Below are 21402 nucleotides of genomic sequence, written 5' to 3'. Positions count from 1 at the left end.
AAGAGAGGACAGAGACAGAACGGTGGAGGTTATGCTCTGTTTTAAACAGTCAAAAAGGCTGTGCAGCCTTAGGTGCAGCAGAAGGTTGAGATTTCAGTTGCTTTTGATTCTGCTGTTTCTTGGGAGGCGGATGAGTGTAAGGAGCCGCTCTCGGAGCAAAACACCTCTGGAAAATTGGAGGAAGGCATGCAGGCTTAGGCTTTGGTCTGACATTAGAAGCAAAGGATTTTTCATGTTCAGACAGTTTCTTGGTGGCTGCCTCAATAGATTCATTGAAGAAGTCATTCCTTGCACAAGGAATATTAGCCAAGCGGTCCTGAAGATTAAGGTCCATGTCAATGGTGCGAAGCCAGGCTAGGCGGCGCATTGCTACAGAACAAGCAGTCGCCCTGGCAGAGAACTCAGGCATCATAAGAAGACTGGAGAAGATGTAATCTGAGTTGTGACAGAGTAGCTATGACTTCTTGAAATTCGAAGTGCTATTGTATAACTAAATAGTTGAGAAATTTATGGAGAAGATCAATGAGGAACTTGAAATAAGTGACAAAATGAAAATTATAATTGAGGACTTTGGAGGACATCATGGCATTTTGGTAAAGGCGATGTCCAAACTTGTACATGGTTTTCTCTTTCCTTACAGGAACTCTGGAAGGATGGGATCTTTTCAAGGAGGACTCCACAAGCTGGGACTGATGAGACAACTGCGAATTCTCAAATCCTCAAATCCTTTGCAATGTAGAGTTTTATACCTGGAGTCCAACTTGCTTGGAACAGCAGGAATTGCATAAGGAGTCTTCAGGCATCGTGTAAAAGTCTGAGACAAAAGCTTATGAAGAGGAAGCTTAAGTGACTCTGCAGGAGGTTGAGGAAGATGCATGACTTCGAGGTACTCCTTAGAGTATTGAGAACCAGCATACAACTGAAGGTCCAAGTTAGCAGCCATCTGACGAAGAAAAGAAGAGAAAGATAGTTGATCCGCTAATGCCTTGCCTCGAGAGGGACTCGAGGACCTCGAGGCAGCCTGGGTCAAAGAAGAAGCTTCGGCAGGAAAATAGGCATCAAAAGAATAAGGAGACTTGGATGAAGCAATAGAAGCTGCTGAGTCCTCGAGGTCTGGAAGCGGAAACCTTGATCGAGGAGTCGGAGGTCTAGTAGAGCTGGAAGGTGTAGATCGAGGCTTAGTTGAAGAAGGGCACTCCTTGGAAGAAGACCTACGCCTGCAGGTATGCCTCAAGGTAGGTCTCAACTGATGACGAGAATGGTGCCTAGAAGCAGGTCTTGAGGATCGAGGAGACTTCACTTCGGAGATGGAAGCAGATGTTGCCACCAAGGAATGGATAGGGCTATAAGCTGTAGATCGAAGCTCAGGAGGCTTGATGTAGGACTCTCGAGGAACTCCCAAAGACTCTGCTCCTTGTATGGAGTGTGAGGATTCCTGTCGAGGCACTTGCAAAGAATCTACTCCTTGCTTAAAGTGCATAAATGCCAGATCAGACACTCGTAAAGACTCTGCTCCCTGCATAGAGTGTAAAGTCTCAGCCTGAGGCTCGACCTCGTGGGAGTCTGCAGAATGCCCAGGCTGGATTAGAGTAGCTAGCTTTGGTCCCATTTTGGTTAGGAACTGAATAAATTGCTGCTCTAACATGGTCTGGAAGGAAGCCAGCAAGGATGGAACCGTGTCTGAACCCGGACCCACCTGCTATGGCTGGAGGTTCCAAAGAAACAGTGGAAATGTGCTTCAACTTAGAAGTCTTTAGCAAGTTTGAGGACCACCGTTGGAACTTTCTGCTGAGCTATCTGACCTGAGGATCCAGGGGAAGATACAGCAGGTGTATTCGAAGCAAGAGCCGCCGCAAAAGAGGAAGGCTTGATGTTGCTCGAGGTTGGAGTCGTGGAGGTAGGAGGACCCTCGGTAGAAGGTGGAACCGAGGCCACGTTCGAAGACGAGGGTGTGACTGAAGAGTCCATCCCAAAAAGCTTCTCCACTAAAATTTGACGTTTACAGGCACGAGGTTGAAGAGTAGCACAGTGCTCGCACAACTTCGGTTGGTGGCCCGGCACAAGGCAGTTAAGGCACTGATGGTGTGGGTCCATGAGGGAAATCGCATGCTGGCACTGGCTACACTTCTTGAAGCCCGTTGCTGGACGGGACATAGGAGGAAAAAATAGTTGCCGCAAAGTCAAAGCCTCTGGGCTGCGGCCTGATGGCCTGTCCCTCCAGCTGAACAGAAGAAAATATTATTTTTTTTTTTTTTTAACTAGAAATAAAAGAAAACAGCGATTCGTGAGGAAAATAACACAAACCGCAGTGAGAGAAGGCACAAATTAACAAAGTTGAATGCAGAGAGTCAAAGACGGATTTCTCGGCTCCACGGAAAACTGAGAACAGGAGACTCGCCCTGTGCTGGACAGGAAGGCATTCACACATGCGCGGTGCGGCTGATTCCAAGTCTGCTTGCGAGGCTTCTGCATCCGGGCTCTGTCGATGACGTCACCTATATGTGAGAATAGCTACCTGCTTGTCCTGGGATAAAGAACATTAAGGAGGAAATTGGCGAACTACTACAAACCGTAGCTAACATGTCAATTAAAACTGGGCAAATACCAGAAGACTGGAGGATAGCAAATGTCATCCCAATTTTCAAAAAAGGATCAAGAGGGGATCCAGGAAACTACCGACCTGTGAGCCTCACATCGGTTCCAGGGAAGATAATTGAAACACTACTTAAGGAGAACATTGTACAACACTTGGAGGACCACAATCTAATAAGGGCTAGTCAGCACGGCTTCAGGAAAGGGAAATCATGTTTGACAAATTTACTACAATTCTTTGAGAAAGTGAACAAACAAATGGATGGTGGAGAACCAGTGGATATAATTTACTTGGACTTTCAGAAAGCGTTTGACAAAGTCCCTCATGCAAGGCTTATGAAGAAACTACTAAGCCATGGAATAGGAGGAGAAGTACACAGATGGATCGGCAAATGGCTTGAAAACAAGGCAAAGGGTTAGCATAAATGGGAAATTCTCGGACTGGGATAAAGTGACCAGCGGCGTGCCCCAGGGCTCGGTTCTTGGGCCTATCTTGTTCAATATTTTTATAAACAATCTGGAAGAGGAAACAACATGCAATATAATAAAGTTTGCTGATGATACAAAACTATGAGGGCACTAAGGACACAGGATGGGGGCACTGGAGGCACCATGGACACGGGACGGAGGCACTGGGGGCACTATGAACACAGGACGAAGGTGCTGGGGGCACCATGGACACGGGACAGAGGCACTGGGGGCACTATGGACACGGGAAGAAGGCACTGGGGGCACTATGGACACAGGACCGAGGCACTGGGGCACTATGGACACGGGACAGAGGCACTGGGGCACTAAGGACACAGGACAGGGGCACTGGGGGCACTATGGACACGGGAAGGAGGCACTGGGGGCACTATGGACATGGGACGGAGGCACTGGGGGCACTAAGGACACTGGACGGAGGCACTGGGGGCACTAAGGACACAGGACGGAGGCACTGGGGGCACTAAGGACACAGGACGGGGGCACTGGGGCACTATGGACACAGGACGGAGGCACTGGGGGCATTAAGGATATGGGAAGGAAGGAGGGAGGGAATAGAAAGGGACAATTGTTGGGCCTGAGTGCAGAAAGAAAGGATACACAGTCAATAATAGATGTCACCTTTTGATGAAAAAAATAAATGGTCATGTTACCTCTGACTTACTTTCGCTGCAGCACATTCGGCAGCCGTGTTGAGGTGCAGGAAGGTCCCATGCTGACTCGTCTGCCAGCTCTGCTCCGGAAGAAGTAAGTTACGTCGGAGGGAGTGGACCCGGGAGACTAAGTCATTGCGGGACTTTGCCACAACTCTCTGCGTCTGCCGTGTCCACCTCCTCCCGACGTAACTTACTTCTTCTGGAGCAGAGGCAGCAGACGAGTCATCGCGTGACCTTCCAGCATGCGGCTGCTGAGTCTGCTCCAGAGCAAGTACGTCGGAGTGGGGTGGACTGGCTGCCGGCAGCTACAATCATCGTGGGACCTTGCTGTATGAAGGGAGAGAAAGGAGCAGGATTGCTGGAATGGAAGAGTGGTGGAGGGAAAGAAAGGGGGCAGGGTGGTATGGAAGGGTGGTGCTGATAGAACTGATGTACAAAGAAAGGGAAGAGACATAAGGGGGAAGGATATTGGAGGGAGAGAAAGGGGGCAGATGCTGATTGAAGAGGGTTGGATGGCAAGAGAAAGGGCAGACATTGGATGGTAGTGGGGAGCCTATGCTGGATGGAAGTGCAGATGGGAGAGATAAGGGAGCAAATGCAGGAAGGAAATGGGAGGAGAGAAAGAGAGGAGCAGATGCTGGATGGAAGTGGACAGAGAGAGGAGGAGGTATTAGATGGAAGAGTTGGAGAAAGAGGGTACATGATGGAAGGAGGGGATAAATAAAAGGAGGGCACATGATGAGGAGAAAAGGATTGAGTTAGGGAAACACTGGAGGGGTGAGGGAAAGAGGAGGCAAGCTTTAGGTAGACAGTAAAAAAAGGACATTGATGAGAGGGTAGTAAGAACGTAATCTAGACAGATACAGAAAAGGAAAATGAGGGAAAAAAGGGAAAGGGATTGCAGAGGAGAGGTGTGGGAGAGGGAAGGAGAGGAAAGAGATGCCAGACCAATGGGGGTGAAAGGAGAGATGGAAGGGGGAGGCATACAGTTTCTGGAAGGGGCATAGAAGAAGAGAAGATGCCATATAGGGGAAGAGAGACGGCACACAGTGGATGGAAGGAAGAGAGTTACAAGAAGATGAGGAAAGCAGAAACCACAGAAGCAAAGGGTAGAAAATTTTTTTTTATTTATTTATTGCTTTAGGAGACATGTGTCACTGTTTCTGTGGTGCACTGTATGCAGAGTCCAGCTTCTTACTGGTTCAATTTAACCTTTGTCTATGTATTTCTATTTTATCCTCCCTTTTACAAAACTATAGAGCGTTTTTTTTGCGCCAGCCATGGTGGTAGCAGCTCTGATGCTCAGAATTCTATGAGCGTCAGAGCTGTTACCACCATGGCTAAAATTCACACTACAGTTTTGTATAAGGTGGGAGGGGTTAGTTTGTGATTACATATTCCATACTAGGCGAAGGTGTTTTCTGTGTTCTGTGTGTTCGAAAGACATGTTTTTTTGTTAGGATTGACTGCAGGATTGATCTGTACTAGTCTGGCTTGTTTAATTTTACAATGGGTGTATTGATGTTGTACTGCTCACTGCAGTATGTAAGATGCTACCTTTTCCTAGGTACTCATATGTGACATGTGGCTTGTTAATAAAAATCATGTTTTTCGTACAGATGGGGGGGTGTCAAAAAATGATGGGCCCCAGGTATCACATATGCTAGGTACGCCACTGACAATGACACCCAGATTTTTTTTCTTGGGTGCTAAGCCCTAAGATGAACCCTAGCATCTGGTAACTATGATTTGGGTTATTCTTCCTGTTATGCCCAGGGGGTAAATGGACTCAGTATAATACGTGACATGTCTCCTCAAGTCTGCTTATCTGACCTCTTTGTCCTGAGTGTTACCTTGACTACACCAAAAGGATAGTAAAGACAGATGGCCTCTGTAACACCTTCTTGATAGCATCAAAGAGACAGTGCAACACCTATCCTGACTTCCTTTATTTGAGTGACAACTGGATAGCATCAAAGAGACAATAAACTACAACACCTCCTTGCTTATTTGAGATCCTGACCTCTTTGATCTCCACAGGACAGTAAGACCAGATGGTCCCTACAATAACCTTGCTTATCTGAGATCTGTCCTCCTTGCAGCTCAAATAACAACAGTAAAGACAGATGGGAAACTACATCAAAAAGAAAGAGATAGTGACAAGTATCTGCTATCTTGACCTTTTTGACCTAGGAGTTGCCAAAACAGATAACAAAAGACCAGAACCGGCTGTCTTACTAAGAGGGCAGCAGTTTTTCTCTATAAAAGAGACGAACTCAGCCCATAGAAAATGAATCCAGTTTCGTTGCAACAAAGGGACAGTCCTTTGGTCCACCCATCTATCTATTGCAGGGATTCCCAATGGTAAAGATGGTCGTTATATGGGGTCAAGGTGATGCTATTTTAACCTGAGAATCCATGACATTTGGAGGGAGAATCCACGTCTCAAAGGGACAGTCCTTTGGTCCACCCATCTATCTATTGTAGGGATTCCCAATGGTGAAGATGGTCGTTATATGGGGTCAAGGTGATGCTATTTTATATTTAATTCTTATATATGTATAATAAAGTGTTATTGTTTATGCTTTATATTGTCTGTGTGCTTTTCTGAGTGTCACTGATCATCCCACTTGACAGAAATAAGTGGCGGAACAAATTGGTACCAGAAGTGGGGTTGATCAAATGTGGTCACAAAAGCACCAGATAAAACATGGGGTTGAGGAGCAGGCTCCCAATCCCTCATTCCGAATGGGAATGACAGTATAGCCACTGAATGGTCTGTAGAAGCAGGATTAAGTGAATCCTGTACTTTTGGAAGTGGGGATCCACATGAATTATGTGCCTCCTTACAAAAGGTGAAAATCTCAAAAGGAGAAGAGCAAGAAGTAATTTCTAGACAAGGAAGGATGATTTTGTCAGACTGGAGGAATTTGCATGAAGCTAAACAGGAATTACAATTGAAATTAGAAGAGCTGGAAAAGAAAAGGAATAATCAACAGCATGCCATTACAATGCTACAATGTCAGAATAAGTTGTTAATGGATAAGGTAGAAACCTATCAAAATGTAACAGAAAAGTCAGCTATGCGATATGCATGATATAAATACAAGAAACAGAGGTGGAAAGTGAGCTACAGAAAAGTTAAAATCTTAATTTATCATCTGCCGAATGATTGGAATCCAAACAAACGGGATGGGAATATTTGGGATTCAAATTCTAATAACAGTGAGGAGGATATAGGTGTTGAAGGAGAACAGGCAGAAAGTTTAGAAGCAAAGCCTGTGAGGAAACAAAGGTTACAGGGAAGTCTACAAACAGAGAAAATCTAACTAGAAATAATGTTATGGAGGATGTTACTCCACATGAAATCATGGATACGATGGCACGCTTTACACAGCGGTCCGGGGAGCCACTAATACAATGGGTAATTCGGGTACAGGAGTTGGGCGCAGCAGGGATTATGTTAGATGCCACAGACGCCCCTAAATTTGTTCGAATTAGTCAAGAAGCAGCAGTACAAGATGCGCTACGGGAGGATCCCGATCTGACAAATTACAACCAATGGTCTTTATTAGAGGTAATTGGTAAGGGTGTCACGAGGCGATATCCCCTTGAATCTGACTGGCCTTCCAATGATAAAGTTTGGTATACATTGAAAGATGCACAAATGAGAATTAAGGAAGAGGCTATGAAGGTAGCTTTAGTAATAGGTCACGCTGACACATATATGTCATTACCTTTTACTGTATCCATGAGAAATAAAATTATCAGGTATGCTGCACCGGCATACAAACAGGTAATTATGACTCTGTTCAAGTTCAAGTTTTATTACTTTTGATATACCAACCATCAAGTTAATATCTGGCTGGTTAACAATATGTTTAAAAGAAAGAGAAATTATACAAAACTAAAAAAAAAGAGGCATTGTGTATCTACATATAACATCACAAGACGAACTAGATAGTGAGGATAAAAGGAAAGGGGGGGTAAAGTTACATATTTGAGAAGAAATTGGAGATAGTAGGGTAAGGATAAAACATGATGGCGGGGGGCGCTTTAAAGAAAGCGGTTATTTTTGGTAATTAGAGAAGATGGCTCTAAGTGAATGAGAAGGCATCGCGAAATAAAAACGTTTTTAAATCTGTTTTAAATTTGTCAAGTCATGATTCGTCGCGGAGTTGCTGTGGCAGGGAATTCCAGAGGGTAGGGGCAGTTACTGCAAAATTTACTTTACGTGTATTGTAGAAGTCTTTGATAGTGGGGATAAATAGAAGTTTTTGATCAGTTGATCTTAGAGTGCGTGAAGAGCAGTAGGGAATGAGAAGTTTGTCAAGGAATAAGGGCAAATGAGAGAGCTTTATTTTGAAAGATAGTAAGATAATTTTAAAGATGATGCGGTGAGAAATAGGGAGCCAGTGTGCTTCTTTTAGAAGAGGGGTAACATGGTCGAATCTGCCTACTTTATGGATAAGTTTTATTGCTGTATTTTGTATTAGTTGTAAACGACGAATTTCTTTTTGGGGAAGGCCATTTAAAAGAGAGTTACAGTAATCAAGATGAGAAATTACTAATGAATGTATCAGGATAGTGATTGAATTAGTTTCAAGGATGGAAGAAAGGGATCGGATGATGCGTAATTTATAAAAACAAATTTTAACCACTGAACTTATGTGATCATGAAAAGTAAGGTCTCTATCAATGATTACCCCTAAAAGTTTTATCTGTTTGATCAATCAAACAGACAGGTCTATTTTGGAAGTCTTGGAAGCGGTCCGACAGTTAGGAGATCTGGGAGACTGGGGACCTCAAACTACTTTTGATAAAAAGAGGGAAGGACAATCCAATTCAAACAGGGCTAATCGAGTATCCCGAAGGGATATGTTTTTGGCATTAATAAAAGATGGGGTAAAGAGGGAAGAAATAGATGGGAAAGACTTTATGGAAAATGTACAAAAGTAGAGGATTAGGAAAGAAATCTATGTCTCAAGCCCAAGTAAGCAAGAGTGAGGATATGCTGGTGCCAACTGCTCCTCCTGAGGAAACTGCTTCCACTCTTTATCCTGATTTAAAAGGGTGGAAGTGGTGGGAGGATCAATGATGTGAATGCCAAGCCTCAGTGTTTGCCTGGACCAAATTAGAACAGCGAACACATGTCGAGGTAAATATCTAGTGGAAATCTGGGGAGCAAAAGGTACAAGCTGTAGTGGACACTGGGGTGTAGGAATATAAATATCAGGATTGGGGGGGAAAATTATACAAGCAGGAAGAAAAAATTTTTACAAATTTTAAAATTGGACAATTACCAAGTTGGGAATATACTGTATTAATCTATGGGATTCCTTAAAATATAATAGGGCTAGATATCCTATAAGGGTTAACATTACAGCTTAAACATGAACCAATGCTTTTTTACTATTCCTATAGTGGAGCAATGTCCAGAACAATTTGCATTCACTTGGCAAGGGAGGCAATATAAAGTTTTGTTAGATAGTATAAGGAAGTTACACTCCAAGTAATTTTGCAAATGTGTCTTTTACCTTCAAACACTAACATTGTGAACCACTGTACCTGCACGTAAACCTCTCTTGTATATTTTATAGATTAATACTTCCCTGCTTGCATTCTCTTACGATTGTGTGACAGAGCTTTGAAATGGAAGAAAAATAGAAAAGAAGACCAGTAAAACTATATGGAGCAATTAACTTAAGTTTCTATCTCTCTTTCTTTTAGAAGCTTAGTATCCAGATATGGTCAGGAGAACCAATCTCACTGTGCCATCTTTAAAATACGTCCAGCACTGTGACCTGATAGTGGGAATCCAATGGATACCACATTTGTTTGTGACTCTTTTGATTAATAGTGTGCTTATTTACAGATTAAATTCAACCCTGAATCATTACCGATGGAAGAAAGCATGCCGGAGCTCTGTGTTTGTCTGTTTCTGTTATGTGCTGTCTGTTTTAGCTTATGGGGTATCCCAACATTGCACATTGGCCATTTTCAGAGTTTATTCTACCCCTTCTATTAGTCCAAATGGTATCATTTCCCTTTCCAAAAAAGATTCCCCCACTTACAAGAAAGTATCTTATGAAAACCATGCTCACAATGATTTTATGCTATGGCTCACAGGTAATCGAGGCCAGCAGCGTGCCAGATTTTAAGAATAAATGGGACGCCCATGTGGGATCCCTAAGTGGGTCAGGGCAAAACATTGGCTAATCTTAAGGGGAGGGTCTATAGAGTGGGCAGACTTGATGGGCTTTGGCCCTTTTCTGCCGTCATCTTTCTATGTTTCTATGTTACTATACAGCCCAATGATAATTTAGTTAGGGGTTACATTATAAAAAGGATATCTGAAGAGAAAAAATTAGAAAGCTTTATACCTGGTAAAATAGTGTTCATTGGTATTTGATATTTGCTAAATAAAATAAAAAAATAGTCTCTCTTTATTTAACTTACCAGGTATAAACAGTGCAGTGCACATCTCTGACAAAAGTTATTTTGGTATCACATTCTGTACGTGTGTATGGTCTCTCTTAAATGACATAATAATTAGGTCCAGCACATAAAAAGGTGTATTTTCTGAATGTCCTACAGAATACCTTTAAGTGCATTAGTGTTGTTTCTCTTATCTCACACAAATACTACCTTACACACAAGTATTGTGTCAAATGTTATCACATTCTGTACGTGTGTATGGTCTCTCCTAAATGACATAATAATTATGTCCAGAACATAAAAAGGTGTATTTTCTGAATGTCCTACAGAATACCTTTAAGTGCATTAGTGTTGTTTCTCTCATCTCACACAAATACTACCTTACACACAAGTATTGTGTCACATGTTATCACATTCTGTACATAAAGTGGTTTTGTTTTGTTTTTCTCGTATACCACTAGGGGTGCTTATTGTAACTAAAGCATTGAAGCTAAACAGTCATGATGAAATATTTTCCTTGGAAAATCACGTACTGGGAAATGTTATTCCATATAGACTTTCATCCCTTTGTGATAGAATTGGTCAGCTCTGCTCTCTTATTCTTATGTTTTGGCTAACATGCTGGGTTAAGAGAAAATTTCACCAGATCAAGAAGATGATGACGCAACCAGACATACAGTGCCGTGCCATGACGCTATTATGTGGCACCGACTTGGGAATAGAAGTGAGCCTATATCCTGCCGCTTCACATTAGGGCTGGTCTCTGGGGGTGGTGCACTGGAATCTTACGTGAATGAAGGCATGTGAGTGGCATAGCAAGCCTATTGAAACTGGAGCATAGCCAGACCCTAACCAAAGCTACTAAGAAAAACAGGATACCAGATAACTGCAGTGATCGATGGTGAATATGAAGCTACCCTAAATATATGTAAGCCATGAGTAAGAGCACAAATATAATATTAATAAGATTATTAATTTCCATGATTCCCTATACGTGATACTTTCAAGTAAAATGCCTAATTAGCAAGAAATATTAGGGAATACAAGAATACCAGGTTTAGAACATAAGGAAATAATTTATGAAGGGAAAATTAATTTTCCCATTTTACCTTTACTTAAAAGTAGAATCTGAAATACTGGCTGGTAAACAAGCATATTTCGGCTCCAGAGAAGCGGAGGTATTTAGATGGGTGCTGTACATAATCATGAACTAACCCTAAGATATGACCAATTAATGTTACATGTTGTTAATCATACAGCAATATACTTTAGATAGTAATGTTTCTTCAGCCTTACCGTGGACTATTTGTGAGATTCGTGTTTTGTCTTTTATTGATTTTTGTATTATTTAATAAATCCACGCCCTTAGATAGAACATGGTGGAATTTTTGATATAAAACAATGTTCTGATTTCTCATGTGAAGGGTTGCTTACGTTATTTGATGTAAGGAACTCTACAATAATGTGTCCTTTCACTGTGATGCCTTTGCTACTATGGGCAACAAACAGATGAACAGAACAAAACATACGTGTTACCATTCAACCTCAAGGTTAAATATTACATAAAAATGTATGTGTTGCTAACAGTACGGTTAATTCCTGCTATTCAAGCTCCCTTTTCAGTATGTTTATATCAAATGTCTTTTGCTGAGGTAATCTATAAAGAAAGCCATGAGCAATTCTAAATAAAGCAAAACAGCAATGTAACCTTACTTTGCTATGGAAATACTAACTTGCATTCAGTGGCAGATCATATTGACTAGAGGCAGTACTATGGCACAAAAGGTGTTTCTTCATTTCTTACTCTATAATTTTGTTTAGCTATCCTTATGTTACCTATTGTTTATACAAACGATTGTGTATACAAACGGACACCCTCTCCCTTTATTAGGAGGACTTTTTATGGGAGCAGACTTAAGGATCCAAGGGTGGAATGTTATGCCCAGGGGGTAAATGGACTCAGTATAATACGTGACATGTCTCCTCAAGTCTGCTTATCTGACCTCTTTGTCCTGAGTGTTACCTTGACTACACCAAAAGGATAGTAAAGACAGATGGCCTCTGTAACACCTTCTTGATAGCATCAAAGAGACAGTGCAACACCTATCCTGACTTCCTTTATTTGAGTGACAACTGGATAGCATCAAAGAGACAATAAACTGCAACACCTCCTTGCTTATTTGAGATCCTGACCTCTTTGATCTCCACAGGACAGTAAGACCAGATGGTCCCTACAATAACCTTGCTTATCTGAGATCTGACCTCCTTGCAGCTCAAATAACAACAGTAAAGACAGATGGGAAACTACATCAAAAAGAAAGGGATAGTGACAAGTATCTGCTATCTTGACCTTTTTGACCTAGGAGTTGCCAAAACAGATAACAAAAGACCAGAACCGGCTGTCTTACTAAGAGGGCAGCAGATTTTCTCTATAAAAGAGACGAACTCAGCCCATAGAAAATGAATCCAGTTTCGTTGCAACAAAGGGACAGTCCTTTGGTCCACCCATCTATCTATTGCAGGGATTCCCAATGGTGAAGATGGTCGTTATATGGGGTCAAGGTGATGCTATTTTAACCTAAGAATCCATGACGTTTGGAGGGAGAATCCACGTCTCAAAGGGACAGTCCTTTGGTCCACCCATCTATCTATTGCAGGGATTCCCAATTGCGAAGATGGTCGTTATATGGGGTCAAGGTGATGCTATTTTATATTTAATTCTTATATATGTATAATAAAGTGTTATTGTTTATGCTTTATATTGTCTGTGTGCTTTTCTGAGTGTCACTGATCATCCCACTTGACAGAAATAAGTGGCGGAACACTTCCCAATGTGCATCATTTGTCCACATTAAATGTCATCTCCTATTTGGATGCCCAGTCTTCCAATTTCCTTTGAACAATTTAGTGTCATCTGCCAATTTAATCACCTTGCTAGTCATTCCAATTTCAAGATCATTTACAAGTAAGTTAAACAGCATTGGTCTGAGTACAGATCCCTGCAGCACTTCACTATTTACTCTCCTCCATTGAGAAAAATGACAATTTAACCCTACACTCTGTCCACAGCCGAACTTTGCCAACTATCCTAAGACTAATTTTTTCATGAGCCTCTCATGAGGAACTTTGTCAAAAGCTTTCTGGAAATCTAGATACACTACATCAACCAGCTTACATTACATTATATTACATTACATTAGTGATTTCTATTCCGCTTGTGCCTTGCGGTTCTAAGCGGATTACAAATTAGAAGATATCTGGACATTACCGAGAGAATTATATAACAATGATTCATGTACATTTCATGATTCAGTTGAGAATTACAAATTAGAAGATATCTGGATTTTTCGATGGAATTACATAGTAAAGATTCAAGTACTTACAGGATACAGTGGAGAAAAACAATATATTCGGATAACAGAAGAAGATTACCTAACATTGAAGGAAAACGTTTATTGGATACATGTGGTAGATGCTTATTTAGGAATCTGATTATTTTTTGGTAGGTATGGTTCGAGGGATTGACTAATGTGTTATTCGCGGGGGAGAAAGCATGTACGAGTGGGAGGAGATTAGTAAGTAAGGACGTGTTTTTTGAATAGAACTGTTTTGATTTCTTTTCGAAACACTTTGATGTCTGTTGTTTTGATCATCAGTTTGATGATGGAGGGGTCAATTTTCGCTGCCTGTGTCGCTAGAAGGCTGTCGTAAAGTTTCTTACGTCGGGTACCATTATGAGGGGGGAAGGTGAATAGGTTCTGAGTTCTCCTTGATCTGGGTGAGCGGTAGCGGTGTAGGCGGTTGTTTAGGTAGCTGGGGGCAGTACCATGGGTCACTTTAAATAGTAGACAATAGAATTTGAATTGAGTTCTTGCTTTTATCAGAAGCCAATGAAAGTCTACATAGGCGGGAGTGATGTGGTCAAATTTGCTAAGAGAGTAGATGAGTCTGATGGTTGTGTTTTGAGCGGTCCGTAGTTGTTGTATCATGTTGTTTGGGCATGGTAGGTAGAGGCTGTTGCAGTAATCTAAGGTACTAAGTGTGAGGGATTGTACATTGATCTTGTAGTGTTCTTTGGTAAAGAATTTTCTTATTTTTCTTAGGTTTCGCATGGTGTAGAATGCTTTTTGTATGATTTTGTGGATTTGTGTCTGCATTGTGCAGCATCTGTCTAATTGTATTCCCAGAATTTTGAGAGTGCTCTGTATTGGATATTTGATTGCGTTTACTTCCAGTTCTGTTAGGGATGGTTTTTTTTCCTTCTCTAGTAGTAGGAATTTGGTTTTCTCTGCATTCAGTTTCAGCTTATGGTTCTTCATCCATTTTTCTACAGTTTCCAGTGTTGTTTTCAGGCGTCCATTGGAGATGGGGTCTTGGATGTCGAAGGGGAGGAGGATGGTTATGTCATCCGCATAGCTGAAAGATGTTATATTTAGGGCGTCTAGGGCAGTGCCTAAGGAAGCTATGAAGAGGTTGAATAGTGTGGGCGATAGAGGGGATCCTTGAGGTACTCCGCATGGGTTTGTCCAGGGGTCGGATAGAAGATCTTTTGACTTAACTCTGTATGATCTTGTTTTAAGGAATCCTTGGAACCAGTTGTGAACTTTACCTGATATTCCTATGGCATCTAGTATCTGGAGTAGTATTGTATGGTCAACTAAGTCGAATGCTGCTGAAAGATCGAGTTGGATGATTAGTAACTTGTTTCCTTTGCTGAGGTGCTGTCGGGCTATGTTTAGTAAAGATACCAGTAGTGTTTCTGTGCTGTGATTAGCTCTGAAACCAGATTGAGTTGGATGCATAATGTGTTGGTCTTCTAGGTAATTGGTGAGATATTGTGCTACTATACCCTCTATTAGTTTGATGTATAGTGGGATAGATGCGATTGGTCTATAATTTGTTGGGTTGTCTATTGGGCCTTTGGGGTCTTTTAGTATGGGAGTGATCCGGAGGGAACTGACCTTCCCTGAGGGTGGTTTGCAACCATAGCGTGAGACAACCTATGAATTTAGTGGAAGCTGCAGCTAGTAGATAAGGAGGACAGTTGTTCAGATCACAAGATTTGCTGTATTTTTTGTACAGTCGGTCAAGGTCTGACCATTGTGTCGTTGGGAAGTTGTACCAGATCCTATCTGCTGAGATGGCTTCGTCTATTGTGGGATTTATTAGTATCTCTTCTATGATGTTTTGAGAGTTGTTGAATGTGGATCTGATTGTGGTGATTTTATTTTTGAAGTGGTCCGCTAGTTGAGAAGCTGTTGGAGTCTGGGTTCCTTGGGTGGCGAGGAAGGGTTTGGTATCAGTGAGGTTTTTTACAATGCTGAACAGTTTTTTGGTGTCCGGTTTTTCGATGCCAATGAGTTTGGAGTAGTAGTCTTTACGTTTTTCCTTCAGTTTGATTTTGTATTGTTTGATTTGGGATCTCCATTCTGTTTTATTGTGGTCTTGTTTCTGTTTTTTCCATGACCTTTCTAATTGTCTACATTGCCTTTTTAGGTGTAGGAGTTCGACGTCAAACCATTTGTCTGATGGTCTGCATATTTTGTTTTTAGAAGTGCTAGTTTGTTCAAAGTGGCTTCACTTGTGGAACGCCAGATGTTTATGAATTCTTTGGGGTTGTTTAAATCTATTGCTGGATCTACTGTGTCCCAGAATGTATTAGGTTCGATTTTCTGTCTGGACTTGAAGCTTGTTATGCGTGGGGTAGGTTTGATGTTATTATGCTCCCAGTTGATAGTGAAGGTGTACTTGTAGTGGTCAGACCATAAGGTGGGATGCCATGAGCCGTTGGTGATGAGGATGTTTTGTGTGTTGAGGTTGGGAGATGTGTAAGCGGCAATATCAAGTTGATGGCCCTTTTCATGCGTGGGTTCGGGGTTGAGTATTTGGTAAGATAGGGTGTTGAGGAATGTAAGAATATCCACTACTTGTTTGGAGGTGATGTCTTCTAAGTGGAGATTAATGTCTCCTAGGATCAGGTTGTGTGTGGAAGAGAGGGAATTCTGGAAGATAAATTCTTCAAGATCCCCGTTCCCGTGCAGACCTCTACTGCAAAGCCCAGCTCCACTGTGTTTATTTCATGTAAAAAATAAACTTATTTGGGAACCTCACCAGTAGAGGGATTTTTTTTCATCTTTGAAAAAAGTGTTATAAAAATTACTCCTTTATTATGAAGCATGTATACTTACCTTAAGTCTCTGATTAAAAGCATCAAATAGCAGTTTGATTCCATCTTGAGTCAGGTTAAGGATGAGGTCATGACTAAGAGGAGACTGCAAAACAAAACAGAACATCTTAATGAAATGGTATTGGGAATTGACATTTAACTTTTCCATCATCATAAGGAAGTTAAATTCATCAACTTAAAATGGAGTGTTATCAAGGTAAAGAATAAGGTGCAATAAAAGTCAGGCTTCTATTGCAGTTTGGTTTATCAGAAGAGTTATCAACCTGCCGACCTCCATGGTAGAAGAATAGCACAGTTTGAAATCCATGCCATAAACAGAGTTATAGTATTGCCTGGGAACATTAGGCTGCCATACTCATGGACCATTTCATAAAAAGGCTAGCACCCATCATCAAAAGCAGTAAACAGAGAACCTCCCCCTGCAAAGACAGCCCCCAGGTCTCCTCCCCTAAACAAGCCCCACCCCTCCCCTAATCAAGCCCAACCCCCATGCCCTCCAATTCAAAAGACCCCCATGGTGGCCAGCCTTTCCAACCACATTATGTATGTCCCCCCTCCTCCAAAAGAAACACCCCCAACCAGGCAATAAACCTACTACTACTATTTATCATTTCTATAGCGCTGAAAGATGTATGAAGCACTGCACATTTAACATATAATAGATGGTCCCTGCTTAGAAGAGCTTACACCTAGGCCCCCTTTCCCCAGCCTATTATACTATAAATCCCTGCTGTCTAGTGGTACAGAAAGGAGCCATTCCCAGTCACCCCTGCCCCCACTAGTGCCTTCTTCCAAAATGTCACTAGCAAGTCCTAGCAGTAGTATAATTTTATTACTACACGGGTCATTTTTCCATATCAGGGCATCTGGGTTTTAGCTGGGATTATTCTACCAGCTATACTATGGATCGCGGTGTACACGTAGTGCATGCTGCAAGCTACATAGTAAATTATTTACTTAGTAATGAGCTGCTTTGAGTGTACAGCCTGGCTGCCTTTGGTAGGCCTGCTCTTACTATCAGAAGTTAAGCAGGCTCAGGCCTGGCTAGTACCTGGATGGGAGACCAACTGGGAATACCAAGTGCGATAGGCTAAGGGGCCCTAAATTAGGCAGCAGCAACATACTGGAGCCACACACTATGCGGGAGAAGGCAATGGCAAACCACTACTGTACTCTGCCATGAAACATCACTGGGTGGATTCCTCACTGTGTGCTGCCAGGGGTGGGTAGCCAACTCGGTGGCATAATCCATCCAATGAGCTGTAACATTTTGTAACTATGTAACCTAGTTATCACTGCACTATGGCATCACAACCAGCTTTAGAGTCTTTTAATACACATTAAGGGGCAAATAAGATGGTTCATCCCCTAACATAACTTGACTACTATTTCCTAACTCTACATGGGTTCTTGACATAAAATATTAAATTTAAACAGTCAATAAATTAGAAAATTTAGCTAGAGCCACTATGAAGCTGGGAAATTCTAGTGTTGCTTACGTATAAGTGACAGCCACCATCTTATAAACAGCATGCTTGTGCAAAGCTCCTTAATGGTTGGCCAGAAACTGGCACCATGACATGGCTTGCTGTAGGCTGAGGGAGAGAACTAGCAGCAAAATGCAAGAAACTTAAGTGACGATAGACAGAGTTAGTTGAGAGAGCACACTCACTGAGTTGGCATATAAGCAGCATGACATTATGCATATGTTTTTTTTCTCTAGTGGGACCGACGTCAAATTTCTCTTTAAAAATATGAGCTGATGGTCACTTGATGCTATGAGCGGGTGAGGACGTGTTCCTGATTGGCTCCGGAGCCCTACTCTTCTAAACGGAATATTAGCTTACTTAATTTGCACAACTGATTTTTGGACTCTCACAGTGTGTGGGAACTCATGGACAGATATATTACTCGCTCCCAGAGTCCACGAGTATGAAATCAGTGCGCAAAGACTGTGATCGTACTAAACTTGGGGATTCCAAAATGGCGGACACGCCAGGCACCGTGGTCACGGCCACAGCTTTTGATGATATAAAAACAGCAGTGGCGCAAGTGCTGGGGCCGCAAATGGCACTCCTTTACTGTGGCCTTGGAAGCTGCGGATTATATTGGACAGCCCGTGGACCCTTTGTGACTGATCCCTGGCCGTGGGAAATCCTGAGCCTTATACTAGGTCTGTTTATGTTCTGAATATCTAGTGTCAATTGTTACTATAGGCTGATGCTCCAGTTACATTTTTTCTTGTTTTGGTATTTGGAAGGGTAGGGTCCCATAGGGTGTCGTTTACGGGCCTGGTGCATACACCTGTTTGGGATATGCCACATGGGGTTGTTTGGGGATGGGATGGGGTTATTGGTTGGGAACAGCATTTTTATTTGTTATTCTGGGGTCTGCTTTTTGGTAGATCCAATTGGCTCAGATGTCTAGTAAGGTTGTTGACACTTGGGCTAATCCATGGTGAGCGTTCGTTGGTAAGCACTGGTGTAGGGCTGGGCTGCGGGGTTTGTGTTCTCTACACTGTCATTGTATTATGTTTAGTGCCCCTGGGTGACCGGCCACTCCGTGTTGTTTCCTGGAATGTTTCTGGTATAATATCCTCGGTTAAATGCACGAAGATTTTGAGACAGTTGATCTCGCCTGCTTACAGATTTTGAGATGCTGCTGCTCTCGCCTGCTTACAGTAGACTAAATTAACAGAGGAAGAACATAAAAAATTGCAGAGAGGTTGGGTGGGCACAGTCTTTTATGCTTCCTCCCTGGGAAAAAAGGCAGGTGTTTGTTTATTGGTCCTTAAGGGCCTAAAATGTGTTATCCAACTCCAATATCAAGATCCCCAGGGCAGATGCTTGCTACTTCATATTTTCTTACAGGGCAAAGATTTTAGGTTGCTGATAGCTTATGGTCCTAACACATACTCACAGGACTACAGTATTTTAACACATTGGTTTCTTTGGGTCTCCAGGACACATCGCCACCACTTATTGTAGCGGGAGACCTCAACCAACTTTTAGACGTCTTGCTTGATAGATCCAGTCCAATGACTACTTCTTCTGGAACTTTCACTAAAGGTATCCTGTTTTTGTGTAAATCCCTAGGCCTGGTGGACCCATGGAGGCTGCTCCATCCTTTTGAACGAGATTACACTCACCAATCTCATGCCCATGGGACTTTTTCCCAACTGGATTACTTTTTAACCTCTGATTCACTCTTTTCCCAGGTCACTGACGCTTGTATAGGCCCCTCGGACCATTCTCTCATTTGGTCGGATCTATCTTGGGGGATTTTTCCTTTAGGGTCCTCTCGGTGGCGCTTCCCCTCTTATCTGCAGGATGATCCAGACTTTTTGGGATACGACCTTGAAAGCACGCTACCTTCGGAACTTGTCTCCCGTGTTACACGAAGAATTACACTCAGTGCAGGTCGCACTTAACACATTATTGCATGACCTTACCAAAAAATCACTATTTTACTGGAAATATAAATTTCATTGCTACGGGAATAAAAGGGGTTGAATGTTGGCCACACTGACTAAAAACTGGCAGGATGATCGTTATATTTCGCAGATTAAATATGATTTGGTTCCTACTATACGAGGCCTACAGACATAGCTGAAGCCTTCTATCGTCACTTTTCGAATTTCTATGCGAGCCTGTGCCCTTACTATGGTCCGGATATTCTGGACTATTTGGAGGATGCAGGTATGCCAAAATTCACAGATTTACGAGTGGCTTTGAATCAACCACTACAGGGCATGGAAATTCAAAAAGCGATAAAACATTTACGCTCCTGTAGGCCACCAGGCCCAGATGAGTTTTCCCCTGAATTTTATAAAATGTTATTCTTGCAGGTGTGTGAGCCTCTCATGGGATATTATATTGGTGCTCTGGCGAATGGTGAATTTCCAGCTTATGCGAACGAAGCCACCATCACTTTAATTCCGAAGCCCGATAAACCTAGAGATGAGGTTGAGTCTTACTGTCCTATTTCTTTAATAAATGTAGACATGAAGATCTTGGCTCGCCTGCTTGCTAACCGCTTAAACCCTCTTTTACCGCATATAATATTCTCAGAACAAATAGACTTTGTGCAGGGCAGGCACTCAGTTCTTAATGTTCAGCGGGGTCTGTTGGCTATAGCTAGAGCACAATTCACTCAGACGCTGGGCATTTTAGTGGGCCTGGACGCTGCTAAAGCTTTCGATCAAGTTCACTGGCATTATCTTTTTCAAGCGTTAGACTTTGTGAGCATCTTTGAAGGCCTTATATGCAGAACCCACGGCCACAGTCCTAGTGAATGGGATTCCAACTAGATCCTTTGCAGTAGGCAGAGGGACACATCAGGGTTGCCCGTTGTCCCCTTTGCTCTTCCTTATATACTTAGAGCCCCTTTTGCGTACCATTCAGAAAGATCATGAGCTGGTCGGGCTGCCAGAAGGATCTTCCCAACTTCGGGTGTTGGCCTTTGCTGACGATCTGCTGCTCACATTGGCCCAACCCCAGAGATTGTTGACTCGGGCTCTAGAATTATTCGATGAACGCTCTTTAAAAGGAACGCTCTTTAAAAGTATCATTTAGTGGCTCAAAATCTTTCGCATTCACTAACAACTATGGCATACCACCAGGATCCAATACTCTCTCCACTTCTCTTTAATATTTTTCTGGCTCCGTTAATCACGCTAGGGAAATCAATTGGTTTTACCATCTACGCTTATGACGATATCCAATTAATACATCCCCTCAATTTAGGGCTCCTTTTACGAAGCAGCATTAGCGGTTTAACGTGTGTAATAGCATGTGCTAAACCTCCAGACGCACTAGCCGCTACCGCCTCCTCTCGAGCAGGCGGTAGTTTTTCAGCTAGCGCGTGATTAAAAGTTGGTATCGTAAAAGGAGCCCTTAGATAATCCAAATGATATTCATATCATCAACAAAAAACTCGATAAGATTCATGACTGGTTAAATTCGAACAAATTATCACTCAATGTCACTAAAACCAAAACCATGGTTTTTCCTTTCAAGAAAGATAGTTCTCCTCTCTCTCCTA

At 42.3% G+C, this 21402-nt stretch overlaps 1 protein-coding gene across 11 annotated transcripts in view; it reads right to left on the bottom strand.

The window, feature by feature from the left end:
- C4H16orf70 (chromosome 4 C16orf70 homolog) overlaps positions 1-21402 on the bottom strand; it is a 1667531-nt gene that overhangs the window by 1349107 nt on the left and 297022 nt on the right. For 10 of the 11 annotated variants that reach the window (XR_004539236.1, XR_004539235.1, XM_033942210.1 and 7 more), the window contains one exon: positions 16361-16444. The exons of the other annotated variant lie outside the window; for it this stretch is intronic. Coding sequence is in view for 8 of the 10 variants with exons in the window: in XM_033942210.1 (XP_033798101.1) it covers positions 16361-16444 (84 nt within the window). In the remaining 2 variants the exon portion in view is untranslated. The remainder of the gene's footprint in view (positions 1-16360; positions 16445-21402) is intronic. 11 annotated transcript variants of the gene reach the window in all.

Source organism: Geotrypetes seraphini, chromosome 4 (genome assembly GCF_902459505.1).
Source record: "Geotrypetes seraphini chromosome 4, aGeoSer1.1, whole genome shotgun sequence".
NCBI lineage: Eukaryota > Metazoa > Chordata > Amphibia > Gymnophiona > Dermophiidae > Geotrypetes > Geotrypetes seraphini.
Note: the sequence above shows the minus strand (reverse complement) of the source record. Positions and strands in the feature narration are given on the sequence as shown.